The sequence below is a fragment of the Poecile atricapillus genome, chromosome 36 (assembly GCF_030490865.1).
Source record: "Poecile atricapillus isolate bPoeAtr1 chromosome 36, bPoeAtr1.hap1, whole genome shotgun sequence".
NCBI lineage: Eukaryota > Metazoa > Chordata > Aves > Passeriformes > Paridae > Poecile > Poecile atricapillus.
In genome coordinates this window covers 378,061-392,382 of record NC_081284.1, presented here as the reverse complement: position 1 = coordinate 392,382, position 14,322 = coordinate 378,061, and the positions used below count along the sequence as shown (strand labels likewise).

The 14,322-nt window shown below is 56.4% G+C and overlaps 2 protein-coding genes across 2 annotated transcripts; both read left to right on the top strand.

Moving 5' to 3' along the window:
• Positions 1–992: 992 nt before the first annotated feature.
• LOC131591018 (olfactory receptor 14A16-like) lies at positions 993–1,925 on the top strand. Its single transcript, XM_058861449.1, has one exon. The coding sequence runs from the start codon at positions 993–995 to the stop codon at positions 1,923–1,925; it is 933 nt and encodes a 310-aa protein (XP_058717432.1).
• A 7,921-nt stretch (positions 1,926–9,846) lies between these two features.
• Positions 9,847–12,268, top strand: LOC131590969 (serine/threonine-protein kinase pim-1-like). Its single transcript, XM_058861387.1, has 6 exons — positions 9,847–10,102; positions 10,304–10,410; positions 10,526–10,576; positions 10,781–11,147; positions 11,752–11,928; positions 12,162–12,268. Exons 1-6 carry the CDS (start codon positions 9,847–9,849, stop codon positions 12,266–12,268), a joined length of 1,065 nt encoding a protein of 354 aa, XP_058717370.1.
• Positions 12,269–14,322: the final 2,054 nt, after the last annotated feature.

Sequence of the window (14,322 nt, the reverse complement as noted above, 5' to 3'; positions counted from 1 at the left end):
CCTCACCAGTCCCTGGTGAGCCTTTGGCAGTCCCTGCCCTCAGTGGGGCCCATTGATGCTCCAATGGACTTGGAGTTTTGCTTCTGACTCTTTGAGCAGCTTCTTCAACCTTCTCTCAGTGCCTGAGGGTCCTGGACTCAGCCCCAAAATCATTGTGGGACTCATTAAAATACAGGAAACTCTCAGAAGCTCCTTGTATTTTTCCAATTGTCTTCAAGGAGACTTCTGCAGCCCATTGGAGTCAGTTTGGAGTTCTATTAAGAAAGAAGATTTCAAAGTGAACCTCATGACTTCTTTAATCAAGAAAATTTTTCTTTTTCTTTTTAATTTCAGAGAAGAGCTGACAGAAGCATTCCCCAGGTGATCCTGATGCTGAGTGTCTCCTTAGGAGGTCTGGGCACATAGAACAATGAGCCCCTTGAGGGCTAACCCTGTTCTGCCAACATGCTCCTCACCCCCAACCTCACCATGTCTGACATGGCTCACCTGGGACTGACATCCCTGTGCCCTGAAGCAGAACCTTTTCCCCTGAGCTCTGCACCTCCATGTCCCATTCCACCATGTCCCACCTGCTCTCCTCAGGGCTCTGCCTGCACTTTTTGTGCACTGGGGTCCCATGGAACCAAGAGGCTGTGGTGACACATCAGGGTCATGTGGATGCAGTGGTCCATTGTGACACTGTGGACCCAAGGAGACCATGGCGACAGCACCAGAACCTCATGGAACCAAGGAGTCCCTGGTGACACAGCAGGGCTGCGTGAAGCCAGTGGTCCACTGTGACACTGCACATCCAAGGAGTTCATTGTGACACTATGGAAGCTCATGGAATGAGGCAGGCCATTGTGACACTGCAGAACTTCATGGAACCAAATATCCAGTGTGACCCAGCAGGACAGTGTACAGGGAATGGCCCAAGTTTGGCTCAAAGCAGCGTCTCCTGACTTGTCACTGTCCTTTGTCCATGAACAGGTCCCCATGTGCAGCCACAGCCAATGTCCAACAGCAGCTCCATCAGCCACTTCCTCCTGCTGGCATTGGCAGACACGCGGCAGCTGCAGCTCCTGCACTTCTGCCTCTTCCTGGGCATCTCCCTGGCTGCCCTCCTGGGCAACGGCCTCATCATCAGCGCCGTAGCCTGCAGCCACCACCTGCACAGCCCCATGTTCTTCTTCCTGCTCAACCTGGCCCTCACTGACCTGGGCTCCATCTGCACCACTGTGCCCAAAGCCATGCACAATTCCCTCTGGGACACCAGAGACATCTCCTACACAGGATGTGCTGCACAAGTATTTATTCTTGTCTTTTTCATCTCAGCAGAGTATTCCCTGCTGACCATCATGTGCTACGACCGCTACGTGTCCATCTGCAAACCCCTGCACTACGGGACCCTCCTGGGCAGCAGAGCTTGTGCCCACATGGCAGCAGCTGCCTGGGCCAGTGGCTTTCTCAGTGCTCTCATGCACACAGCCAATACATTTTCCTTGCCTCTTTGCCATGGCAATGCCCTGGGCCAATTCTTCTGTGAGGTGCCCCAGATTCTCAAGCTCACCTGCTCCAAATCCTATCTCAGGGAAATTTGGCTTCTTGCTGTTGGTGTGTGTTTAACTTTTAGTTGTTTTGTGTTCATTGTTTTCTCCTATGTGCAGATCTTCAGGGCTGTGCTGAGGATCCCCTCTGAGCAGGGACGGCACAAAGCCTTTTCTACCTGCCTCCCTCACCTGGCTGTGCTCTCCCTGTTCCTCAGCACTGCCATATTTGCTTACTTGAAGCCCCCCTCCATCTCCTCCCCATTTCTGGATCTGGCAGTGTCAGTTCTGTACTCGGTGGTGCCTCCAGCCCTGAACCCCCTCATCTACAGCCTGAGGAACCAGGAGCTCAAGGCTGCAGTGTGGAGACTGATGACTGGATGGTTTCAGAAACATTAAACTGCTGGCCAATTTCTGCAAATCAATTGAAATAAAAGTCATTCTTGATTCTTCTTGTTGGTTTCATTTTGGATGTTTTCTTTGTTTTAATTTTTAGATCATGTCCACAATAAAATATCGTTTGTGCCATTTCTCATTTTGTTTCTCTCTCCATCTTCCCTTTGGCCACAGACTGTGCCAATGAGTGGCTGTGCTCTTGGTGGCTTTAAAGGAACTAAAGGGTCTCCCAGCAAAGTTTTCTCCAGAGATCTCCCTTTTGTTCCCCTCTCTGGAGCTGCAGCAGCAGTGTCTGTGTGCAGAGCTGGAGCAGATTAGTGCTGGCACAGCAGCTGTGCCCAGGAGCAGCAGCACTTGGTGTTGCCAGTGCTGCTCCCGTGTCACTGCCCCGCTGCCCTCCTGGCCCTGGTGTTGCTGCAGGGCCTGAGTGCTCTCGGGGCCGGGCACAGCCCTGGGGGTGGCAGTGCTGGGCTGCAGCAGGGACAGGCCATGGGCGCTGCTGGGGCAGCACTGACACCTCAGGGCAGGGCCTGGGGGCTCCAGGCTCCTTGTCCAAGCTCTCTCAGGAACACGCCCAGGCCAGTGCTCAGCACAGAAAACCCCTGTGAGCAGCCCCAGGGTGGTTGTTGCCGCTGAAGATGAATAGATCACACAGACACAGGTCGAGGTGTGGTGAAGAGAGAGGTTTATTTTTCCCTCCAGGATTTATAGGCTCCTGACCACAGCCAGGGATTGGGTGGTCAGGATAACACTTTCCCACAGCACTGGCCATGAGAGATGTTTATCACAAGACGTGTAACAGAAAGAATGTACACATATCTATGTTTACAGTTACTGTCCTGGCAAAGTCTGTAGAAAACTATGTTAGCAAGCTCAGAAGCTGAGTTTTCAGGGCGACAGTGGTTGTGGGCAGGCTGGGGGCAAACAGCATGGCTGGGGCTCTGCAAGGTCCCTGGGGGAGACAGGAAGGAGCAGCAGAGCAGGGGCTGATCCATCCCCACTGCTCTGGACACCCCAGGACAGTGTCCCAGAGAATCCTCATGGAGCTGCCAACAACATCATCCCTGTGCAGCCCTGGCCTCTCCCCCAGCTCACAGAGGTGCCTCATCCTTGCAGGCACAGACACGGCAGCACTGGCTCAGGAGCCCCTGTTTGCACTGCCCAGAGCAGGCGTCAGCACCCCCATGGTGCTGCTGTGGGGAGATGAACCTGAGGGAGCACAAATGCCATCAGCCCCTTCCTGGTCCAGGAAGGGCTGGGGGATAGGAGGGAAACCACTCAGGTTTGTCGTGGCCTCTGAAGTCACACAGAAAGTTTGTACTCATGAGCTGTGAGTTTCCTGCGCCTCTGCAGATGTTGCTGCTCAGAGCCAGGGCTGCCTGGCAGCCACCCCCAGACTGCCCTGAGCATTTCCTTTGCTTCACCTTTGCTTTCTTTACTCTTCCTGCTCCAGATTTCTTCCTATTACCCACCTCTGTTCCCTGCCCTGCAAACAGCCCATCCCTGTTTGCCCTTTCCTCTCTGGCCCCACTCCCCATTTCAGTTTCTGAGCTGGCACCATGAGAAGGTCCCTCGGGGAGCAGGATCATCCTACAGGTGCTTCAGGAATTGTCTGCAGGGTCCTGCAGTGCCTCGTGCTGCTCCCTTGCCAGAGGCAGCAGAGGCCAGGGGGGCACATCTGGGCTGCTGTGTCTGGCTGTGGGGCTCCCTGTTCTGGGCAAAGAGGAGCAGCTGGAAAGGCTCTGCAGGACTGACAGGATGGGTTTTGGGGCCCGTGTGGAGAAGCTGAGGGACCTGGGCTGCTGGAAGTTGCGAAGAGGAGGCCCAGGGCTCATCCTGCATCTACTCCAAGGGTGGTTTCAGAGAATTACAGAATCAGCAGTGTTGGAAAAGACCTTGGAGATCATCAAGTCCAACTTGTGCCCTGACACCACCTTGTCTCCCCTGAGCCTCCACTTCTCCAGGATGAACAACTCCAGCTCTTTCAGCCACTCCTCACAGAGCAACTGCTCCAGAGCCTTCAGCAGCCTTTCTCAGGACATACTCCAGCCCTTCCATTTCCTTCTTAAATTGGGGGGCCCAGAACAGGACACAGTACCTGAGGTGCTGCCCAAACAGTGCCACGCACAGGGGAAGAATCCCTGGCCTGGTCCTTCTGGCCACACTGTTCCTGATCCATTGGCCTCTTTGGCCACCTGGGCACACTGATGGCTCATGCCCAGCCTACTGTCCATCAGTGCCCCAGGTCCCTTTCTGCCTGCCTGCTGTCCAGCCACTCTGTCCCCAGCCTGGAGCACTGCAGGGGTTGTTGCGGCCAAAGTGCAGGACCCAGCACTTGAACTTGTTAAACCTCACCTTGTTGGGTTTGGCCCCTGGATCCAGCCTGTCCAGGTCCCTGTGCAGAGCCCTCCTACCCTGCAGCACATCAACACTCCCAGCCAACTTGGTGTCACCACGGTTCCATGGGGCCCTAGAGTGTCACAATGGTCTCCATGATTCCATGAGGCCTCTCAGGGTCACAATGTCCCTTTGGTTCCATGGTACCCCTTGGTGTCACAACGTCCCTTCCATACTTGCGCCCTGCAGTGTCACAATGGCACCTTGGTCTCCCAAGACCCTGCCGTGTCATAGTGAATCCTTGGTTCCATGAGGTCTCACAGTGCAGCAATGCTCTCCTTGGTTCCAAAGTGTCACCATGGCCTCTTGGTCCCATGGGGCACCATAATATCAAACATGTTTCCTTCATTCCATGAGTCCCTGAGGTGCAACACTTGCCCCTTGCTTCCATGGGGCCCTGCAGTGTCCTTGTGGGCCCATCATGACACTAGGTCTTGCTCTGTCACAATGCTCTGCATGGTTCCACCAGGCCCTGCAGTGTCACAGGGGCCTCCTGGTTCCATGAAGCCTCCGAGTGCCACAAGGAATCCCTTGGTGGTGCAGTGCCACAGTGGAGCCCTGGTTACACAAGATCCTGCAGTGTCACTCTTGGTTCCATGGGGCATTACAATGTCACAGTTGTTCCCTTAGTTCCAGGAGTCCCTGCAATGGAACAATGGCCCCGTGATCCCATTGGGGCCCAGGGTCTCACCAGGGTCTCCTTGGTTCCGCAGTGGCCCCTTGGTTCCACAAGGCCCAGCAGTGTCACAGTGGCCTCTGTGGTTCCAGGAGGACCTCGACTGTCACCATGGACTCCTTGTTTCCATGTAGACCCACGGCATCCCAATGGCTCCTTGGCTCTGTGGTGCCATGTGGGACACAGTGTCACTGTGGTCCTCTGAGTTCCACCAGGCCCCACAGTGTCACAGTGGCCCCTTGCTTCCCCAGGGCCCTGCAGGGTCACAATCATCAGAGAATCAACCAGGCTGGAAAAGGCCTTGGAGAGCATCAAGTCCAACCTGTGACCCAACACCACCTTGTCACCCAAACCATGGCACTCAGTGCCACGTCCAGACTTTCCTTAAACACTTCCAGGGACGGTGACTCACCCACATCCCTGGGCAGCCCATTCCAATGCCCAATCATCCTTTCTGTGAAGAATATTTCCTCATGTTCCGTCTAAACGTCCCCTGGTGCAGCTTAAGGCTGTGTCCTCTTGTCCTGGGACTGTTCCCTGGGAAAGAGCCTGACCCCCACGCGGCTGCACCCTCCTGTCAGGGTGTTGTAGAGAGTGATGAGGTCTCCCCTGAGCCTCCTCTTCTCCAGGATAAACAACCCCAGCTACCTCAGCTGCTCCTCACAAAACTTGTTCTCCAGAACCCCTCAGCAGCGTTGTTGCCCTTCTCTGGACACGCTCCAACCCCTCCATGTCTTCATCCCTGAGGCCACAGCAGGGAGTGCTCCTGGCATCTGGTAGAGCACTGTGGCTTTCCTGGGATCCTTCTGCTGTCTGTGGCTGAGAGGAGTGGGGTGGATGGAACCAGGATGGGTCACAGATCAGCAGCCCCACTGCAAGCAGTGCTTTCTCCTGCTGTGTGGGGACCATGTGTTGACTGATATTGGGGACTGCTCTGGCTTTGGCTCCTGCAGAGCACACAGTGGGTCAGACACTGGGCTGAGGGAAGGGGTGCCATGGAAACCCAGCACAGGCATTTCTCTTTGGGGAGGGGGTTCTGCAGGGAGAAAGGAGAAGAAGAGACTGTCCTGTCTCCTGAGATTCCCTCTCCTCCTTCAGCAGCCATACTGCAATCCATCAGTACCAGAGTTGATAGGATCACTTCCATGCCATGGAACACAAGGCACTCAAAACTGAACCCTGCCAGAGCCCAGCCTTGCCTGCCCATTTGGAGCGTGTGGGGGAATGGAATTTCAGCATGAGTTGACCCACAATGACACTTTGCCACTTGTGGGTTTCTCACAGCCTTAGAAGGGGTTTGAGATCTCTGTCCCCAACACCTGCTCACACTTCTAGTGCACTCACGTGCCTGGGGGCAGTTCAGCTTCCCTGGAGTGGTGGCTGCTTCCCTTTGAAACAGGAGCTGTTGCCTTTTCTGGTATGCTTAACTCCCTTCTAACTATTAGAAAGTGGGTGAGTAAAGGAAATGACCCTGGAGGAAGGGGACCAGAACCTTGGAAAAAGATGAAACATATCTGAATTACAAATGAAATCTCTTTCATTTATTTCTTTGGTACTAATCTTTTACTACAAACAACAGCAGGTTTCTGAGCTGTTTGTTGGGTTTGGTGCTTTATTTCTCGTTCTTGTACTTCTTATTATTTATTAGTATTACTTCTCACTGTCAAGACTTTTAAATCTCAGACTCTAATAACAATGGCGGGATGTCACTCCCTGGGAATATTCCCTAGCTTTTGCCACCAGAATTAAACTGTACAGTCAACTCCAAGTTGCCAGTGGTTTCTAAAGACAGAAAATCCTGTTAATGGTAGGTTCGGTGTGGTTTGGAGCTAGGGAAGGGTCTCACCTCTCTTCCAGAGGTGCCCCAAGCCCGCTCTGCTGCCACGTCTGCACTCACAGCCCCTCACGGCTGCCCTGCCCTGGGGACATGGTGGGACCCCCTCCTGCCAGGGCTGAGGCTCCTCATGGCCCCTCACAGCCCCTCACAGCTCCATGGAACTTCTCATGGCCCTGTAGAACCTCTCATAGCCCCTCACAGCCCTTCATTTCCCCTCACAGCCCCTCACAGCCCCAGGCGCGGGGCTCCTCCCAAAGGCGAAGGGGTCGGGCCCTGCTTGTTCTCCTTTTATTTCCGTCCCTTCACAGCGCCGAGTAAAGAAAGGCTGAATGGAGCCTTTCCCCAGCGTTTCCCTCGGGGTTCATTGCGGGCTGAAGCTCTGTGCTGGCGCTGGCCCGAGCACCACCATCCCTGCAGCCCCCAAGGCCTTTGCTGTCCCCCCGTGTCCATTCCCTGTCCCCGAGTCCCGCCCGGCTCTGGCAGCAGCAGCAGCCGCAGCGCAGCGGGCGCCGGCCCGGCCCGGCCGGGGCTCCCGGCCAGGAGCAGCAGCAGCGCCGGCCCTTCCCACCTGCTCCTGCCTCGGCTTCCCAGGGCTTTTTCCAGGGCAATTCTGGACTACAGCAACAATCCCCCACAAACAGCCCTCAGGCTTCCTCAGGGCCCGCCTCTGCTGCCCTGAGCCAGCCCTCAGAGGAAGAGAGGATCGGGTTCCAGCGCTGTTTTCAGCTCTGTTTTACTCACCCTGAGGTGACAGCAGGAGGCTCTTGGTGCCTTGGCCTTGGACATTGTAGATCTCGGCTGCTCTTGCCCCTCTTCTGCTTGCCACCTGAATTTTAGCAGTACAACTGCAATTGCCTCTTGCAATCAGTACTGGCCAGAGTCCTTTTGTGAGTGGGATCTCAGGATTTTTGTTTCAGGCATCATTATCCGTAGGATAAAGAAGCTCCCAAGTCCTTGAGCACTAAGTCGAGGGGAATGAAAGCCACACAGCGGACATTTGCAGTGCTCAAACACAGCCCTGTTGCTGCTGCTGCTGAAATAGAATCAACTGACAGAGGCCATCACACAAATTGCCTCTGCAGTGGCAAATAAAATGAAAAAATACACCAGGAGAAAGGAAAACCAGAACTTGTCGCTTCATTGCTTCTTCTCCTGAGCAGCAGCAGAAAGTGGAGATGCCCAGAGGTATTTCCAGCTGCTGCTGATCCCAGCTGGAGCCCAGCCTGCTGCCCAGTCCCAGTGGGAACCTGAGCCCAGCCCGGGCAGCTCCCGCAGTGTCGGGAGCTCAGCGCACGCGGGGCAGGCCCAGAGCCCCGGGCACGGCCGCCCATTGCGGGGCAGCGGCACAGATGGAATGTCCTGGGGCCCAAACCTCCTGCTCCTCACACACAGCTCCCATCGTCCTCCCCCTCCTCCTCTCCTGGCATGGCACAAATTCCAGCTCCGAGGAGGCTTCCCAAGAGAGGCCTCAGGCTCCTGTTTCAGCCTGAGTGTCCCTGCAGAGGAACAGGGCAGCTTTCAGGCACTTCCACAAGCTCCAGGTTCTCATTGCCTGGGGAATCTCTGATGCAAACAGGCTTGATAAAAAGGACAAAAGCAAAGATAATGAATTGGGAATTATTAGGAAAAAATGAGCCTTCTAAACAGACAAACTTCACCAAGTCATTCCCTGCATTTATCCTTTTCACATTCTTTCTCTCATCTACTGAGAGGTCCAGCTTATCATGATCTGGTGCTTATCAACAAATGATTGTGCTCTTGATTTCTCCCAGTGCAAGAGATGTAGAATCATCTCAACTGAACACACAAACAAACTCCCTCTGTCAGCCCATTTTCATGTTCCAGATCACTTTCAAGATGTCCATGGGGCTATTGGAATGATGAGCTCTCCACTGCTGGCTGCAGGCTCTGGAGATTCTTTCTCCACATTCAACCAGGCTTGTATTCCCTAACAATTCCTGGCAGCTCATCATGTTTCCTTAGGGTAGAAGAGTAACAATGAAAACCGTACCAATGGCACAACTCCCCAGTCCACAAAGAAAAGCAAGAACAAGTTGTCAAGTTCTTCAAATATTTGTCCTGCTTTGCTGCAAGAGTTGTGCTGCACACACAGTGTGGGAAGCCAAGAGAAGCTGCAGCTGGGGGCACATCTTGGGACAGGAGCTGCACGTCGTTCTCCAGGACAGGTTTTTGGAAAGAACAGACAGGACTGTGGAGAAGATTCTGGGAAAACTGAAACAGCTTTTTTAAGAAATGAAAATAAAACCAAAAGAAACGACCAGTATGTTTTTCTCTATTTTTCTCTATTCATTTATATGTTTCCCTTTTCCATCGTGCACTGTTTCTCCATCCCATTCATTCCAAATGGATCTCACCTCTAAGATCTGAGACTTGGCAAGATTTAGACACTGTAAAATACCATGAGCTACACCCAGTTTGCCTTCCCCTGTTCTTCTTGGAAAGCAATGCTGGAGACACAAGTGCAGTGCTTGGGTCAGGTACAAATTCTGCATTCAGGGAATGTGCTCAGACAGTGTTTGATGCTCAGCAGGGACAAGGCACAGCAGCAGCCAAGGGCATTGCTGTGCCCCTGTGCAGGAATCAAGACTCTGGCTCTTGGCTCAACACGGCAAAGTTCCCGTGTTTGGCCAAGCTCAGGGGCTGCCCGGGGAGCGCGGGGCTCGGGGCAGGGCCGAGCGGGCAACGGACAAACGGCCCCGGGGACAAACGGCCCCGGTGCTTCAGTTGCAGCGGCAGCAGCGGCAGCGGCAGCAGCAGCAGCGGCAGCAGCAGCGGCAGCAGCAGCAGCGGCAGCAGCAGCGGCAGCGGCAGCAGAGGCAGCAAGGAAAAAGACAAAGCAGCGAAAGAAGTCACGTTTCCGACCCTCCCTATCTTCTCTTCTCCCTCTCCCGCTGTTCCACCCTCTCTTCTTCGGTCCCTCACCCACTCCCGATCTCCCTTTCTCTGTGTTCCCCTCTTCTCCCAGTTCCCCTCTCCCCTTGCCCGCCCGGGACATGCCCCCAGCCCGCCCCTGGCCCCGGCCCCGGCCCCGGCCGCGGCGCCGGCGCCGGCGCCGGCCCCGGGCGTCCCGCCTCTCTCTCGCCTTAGCCCGGCTCCGGCCGAGCTGGCGCTGGCGCTTCTGGGCGGGCCTCAGTGCCTGGGGCTGGGGCGGTATCACCGCCCTTTGGCTCCGCCTGCTCCGAGCCCTGCCCCGGCCCTGGTCCCGGCCCTTGCCCCGGCTCCTCCCGGGGCCCGCGGAGGACACAGGCGGTGCAGCCGTTGCCGCCGCCTCCGCTGCGGCTTCCCCGGCCCGAGCTCCGCCGCTCGGCAGCGCGGCCGCTGGCCCCGAGCCGCCGCTGTCGCGTTGCAAGGAGCGGACACCTGCGGATGCTCGGCCCGGGGAGGTCGGGGAGCGCTCGGGGGCCGTTCCTGGCCCCGGGCCGAGCGCTGACGGCCGAGTCTCGCCCCCAGGGAATGCGCACAAGGGCCCGAAGGAGCGGTACCGAGTGGGTTCGTTGCTGGGGCGCGGCGGATTCGGCAGCGTCTTCGCAGCCACGAGGCTCTCGGACGGTGCCCCGGTGAGCAGCGGGGCCGGCGGCGGGCAGAGAAGGAGGAGGAGGAGGGGGCGGAGGAGAAGGCGGGGCCGCTGCGGGCGGGCATCGAGCTCAACCTTCTGCTGCCCCTTGCTCGCAGGTGGCCATCAAATGCGTGCCGCTGGAGCGCATCCGGCGCTGGGGCGAGCTGGTGAGTGAGCGGGGCCAGCGGCAGAAGCCGGGGCGTGCCGGGCAGGGATGAGCCGGGGCCCGGCAGGGTGGGAGCCGCCGGGAGCCCTGCGGGGAGAGCGGGCGTGGGGCCAGCGGGGCGTGCAGAGCATCCCGGGCTGGCTGAGGGGTCACAGAGCCCTGGCACGGGCTCAGCCCCACTGACGGCACCGTGCTTCTCCCCCAGCCCGACGGTACACGTGCGCCCCTGGAGATTGTGCTGATGGACAGGGTGTCCTCTGGGTGTGCTGCAGTGATTCAGCTCCTGGAGTGGCTTGAGCTGCCCGACAGCTTCTTGTTGGTGCTGGAGCGTCCGCAGCGGTGCCAGGACCTCTCGCATTTGCTGGCAGAGCGGAGGTTCCTGCAGGAGGAGGAGGCGCGGGGGCTGTTTTGCCAGGTGCTGGAGGCCGTGCAGCATTGCACCAGCTGCGGGGTCCTGCACAGGGACATCAAGCCCGAGAACATCCTGCTGGACCTGGCCATGGGGCAAGTGAAACTCATTGACTTTGGCTGTGGCACCTTCCTCCAAGACACAGCCTACACCCGATTTGCAGGTGAGCCCTTGCAGGGGATGCTCCTGGGCATCTCTTGGTCCAGCGTGGGTGTGGCACCGGGGCTTCCCCCTGTTGCTGCAGGGATGGGATTAATACTTGAGCCAAGTTGATTTGGGTAGGGGTTGTGAGAGGGGCCAGCTCCCAGCCCTGCTGACAGCCTTCAGCACCCACTATGCCCTGGGCTGGGGCTGGGGCAGGCAGCCTGACAAAAACCCCCATGGGGGTAGCAGAGATGGGAGTGTCTGACCCCGTTTGGCGTGCCAGTGAGGAAGGGCTTGAATTCCTCTGCTCCCCACATTTGCCCTGGCTTATTAACAATTTTTTGAAGGCCATGCAGGCAGGGAGGAGAGTGGGTTTTCTCTACCACTGGGTGGATTTTCCATTTGTGGGTCATGGTTGGGCCTCCCCAGTGCTTCTGCTGCCCTCTTCCAGCAGCAGTGGCTTCATTTGCAAGCCCAGGTTTGTACACAAGTGCCAGGTGCTGGTGAGAGGGCAGCAGGTCACCCCATGTGCCTCTGGGGCAGCCCCCACATGCCCAGGGATGCTGGGGTGAGTCTCTGGGAGCAGCAGCATCCCCCTGATGAGCTCTGTCTGTGTTCCACAGGAACCCTGTCCTACAGCCCACCAGAGTGGTTCTACCAGCGGTGCTACCACGGCCAGGCAGCAACCATCTGGTCCCTGGGGCTCCTGCTGTACCAGCTGGTGACAGGGAAGCACCCATTCAGGAAGGGCCAGCAGATCGTCTGGGGGCAGATCTTCTTCCCGCGACGGCTCTCCCAAGGTGGATCCTCATCTCTGGGCACGGGGGGAACACCAGTGTTGGGAGACAGCAGTGGGCTCATGAGCATCCCCCTCTGGCAACTGCTGAGGAGGTGGCACATGTCCTGCTCTCCTGCAAACAGGGAATCCATGGGGAAGTTTAGGCCCAGCTCTGGGCACACCCAGCATGGCCTGGGCACAGGAACGGGGGTCAACTTCTCCAAGTGACCGGTGATTCCTGGTTTCTCTCTTTAGAGTGCCAAGATGTAATTAAGAGATGTTTGTCCATGCAACCCTTGGACAGGCCATCCTTAGAAGATCTCTGCCAAGATCCTTGGATTCAGGGTGTTCATCTGCCCTAGAAGATGCGAGAGATCTATGTGCACAGTTGGATCCAGGGGCCTGGCAGGTAACAACTCCACCCATCTCTTGGCAATCAGTGGCAGAGCAAAGCAGACTGTTTTTGTCCTGCCTGTAGCTCTGAGCAGGGGTCATTAGAAGGGAACACGCAGCTCTTGGGCTGGAGCTGAGCTGGAGACCTGGTGTGGCAAGCACTGGTGGCCACCATCCCCCCTGGTTTTGCTTGTCTGGTTCACTGATGGCTGGGGCCCTGGGCAGAGCACTGACAGCCTGGTCTGGCCCCTAGGGAAGGAGAAGGAGCCCCTGGAGAAGCTGTACCAGGTGGGGCTGCTGCGGGAGGCACCAAAGACAACCGCAAGGATGACAATGTCTTTATCCACGTGGCCAGCTGAAGATGATCAACTTTGATTCTGGCACCTTCTTCAAAGACACACTCCATGCCCAATTTGCAGGTGAGTCCACAGCCAGGGGATGCTCCCAGATCTGGGTATGGCACAGCTTGGCCGGCTCCCCCCTTTGCTGAGGTTGATGCAACCAATTCTTCAGTCGGCTGCCAGTCTGCTTTGTGTCTCTGGGCAGCTGCTGAGGGGCTGGATCTGCCGTGGCTGGCTGCAGGCTGGGCACATGTCCTGCCCTCCTGCTCTGCTCCCAAAGGCAGCAGTGATGGGCAGCTTTGGGCCCAGCTCTGAGCACGGCCAGCATGGCCTGGGCACTGTGGGTGGCTGGGACAAGGGGACAGGAGCCTTGAGCTGACGGGCGGTTTCTGGTTTCTCTCCTTGCAGCCGGGCTCTGCGGATGCTGAGGCTGCTCTGGGCTCTGCCAGGGCTCTGCTGGGCTCAGCCCCAGGCACAGCTGGGCTCGCTCTGCCCTCACATTGCTCTGACAGCTTTGCATCAGACGAGCCCGTTCCCAGCACACCGCCTGAGCTTTCTGCTTTTGCAGGTGAGTGAGACTCTCGTGCAGGCCAAGAGATTGCAGTTAGGGACACACATCCAATTGGCAAGAAGCCAAACTCTCCCCAGTCCCAGCTGAATGCCTGGATCTGCACAGGATGTTTTCTGTGTCCCACTCTTCCTTTCTTTTTTGCTGGAATTGTGCAATTGTACTTTCATCCTCCTTTAGAATGCCACCGCTGTGTTCCTGAGGCAGTGCAGTCTGGAGCTGATGGATGAAGAATTGCCCTTCTGCAGTTCCAAACCAGGGCAAAAAGCTGTAAGTGGGACTTTGCATCTTTAAGAAACCTTGAAGGTTTGAAAGGGAATGTGCAGTTCATTCACAGGGTGAGAAGGAAGGGCATCTGGTAGAGAATTTGGGGTTTGACAGAGTTTACATTCCCAGTGCTGCTTGGAGCTGGCAAGGCGCAAAGCATTTTCGTATTCCTTCACACCAATTTCACCACAATTTAAAATAACAATAATGGAATCAAACCCCAAAAGCTTTTTAAGAATGCTTACTGAGGCCAGTAAGATGCATCATGCCAACAGCACATTTACAAAGTAAATAACTGAGTTTTATGTTTCAAAAGACCAATTACCACTTAATTCAAAGTTATAGAAGATTTTTCACTGCACACTTGGGTTCTGTTTTTATCTTTCATATTTTACAGTAGTTTTTTTTTCTATTTCCTCTCTTCTTTAAAACAGAAAACATGCTGTAAAAAAGGCATGCCCTTTGCTCTGGGTTCCCGTGTGGAGCAGCTCCCTTCCCGCTGGCTGAGCTGCTCAGGCAGAGCCCGGCAACTCCCCGCCCTGCAGGGCTGAGGCTTTTCCCCGTTGCTGGGCACAGACTGATGGAGCAGCAGTGCTGAACACGGGCACACGCAGAGGGACCAGAGCAGCTGCCTTTGTCCACCTGAAGCTCCAAGGCCAAAGTCTGAGCAGGCACGGCTGGAAGAGACTCGCAGGCTCCCTGTTGGTTCTGCTGCCCCACTTGTGCCCGGCCCAGCTCTGTGTGAGGCAGAGGGAGAACAAGGGGCAGCTCCCTCCCAGCCCCAGCCCCGGGACCCCTCCAGCCCCGGGCCTTGGGGCACTGTCAGCACCTGCTGCTCCAGCCACGG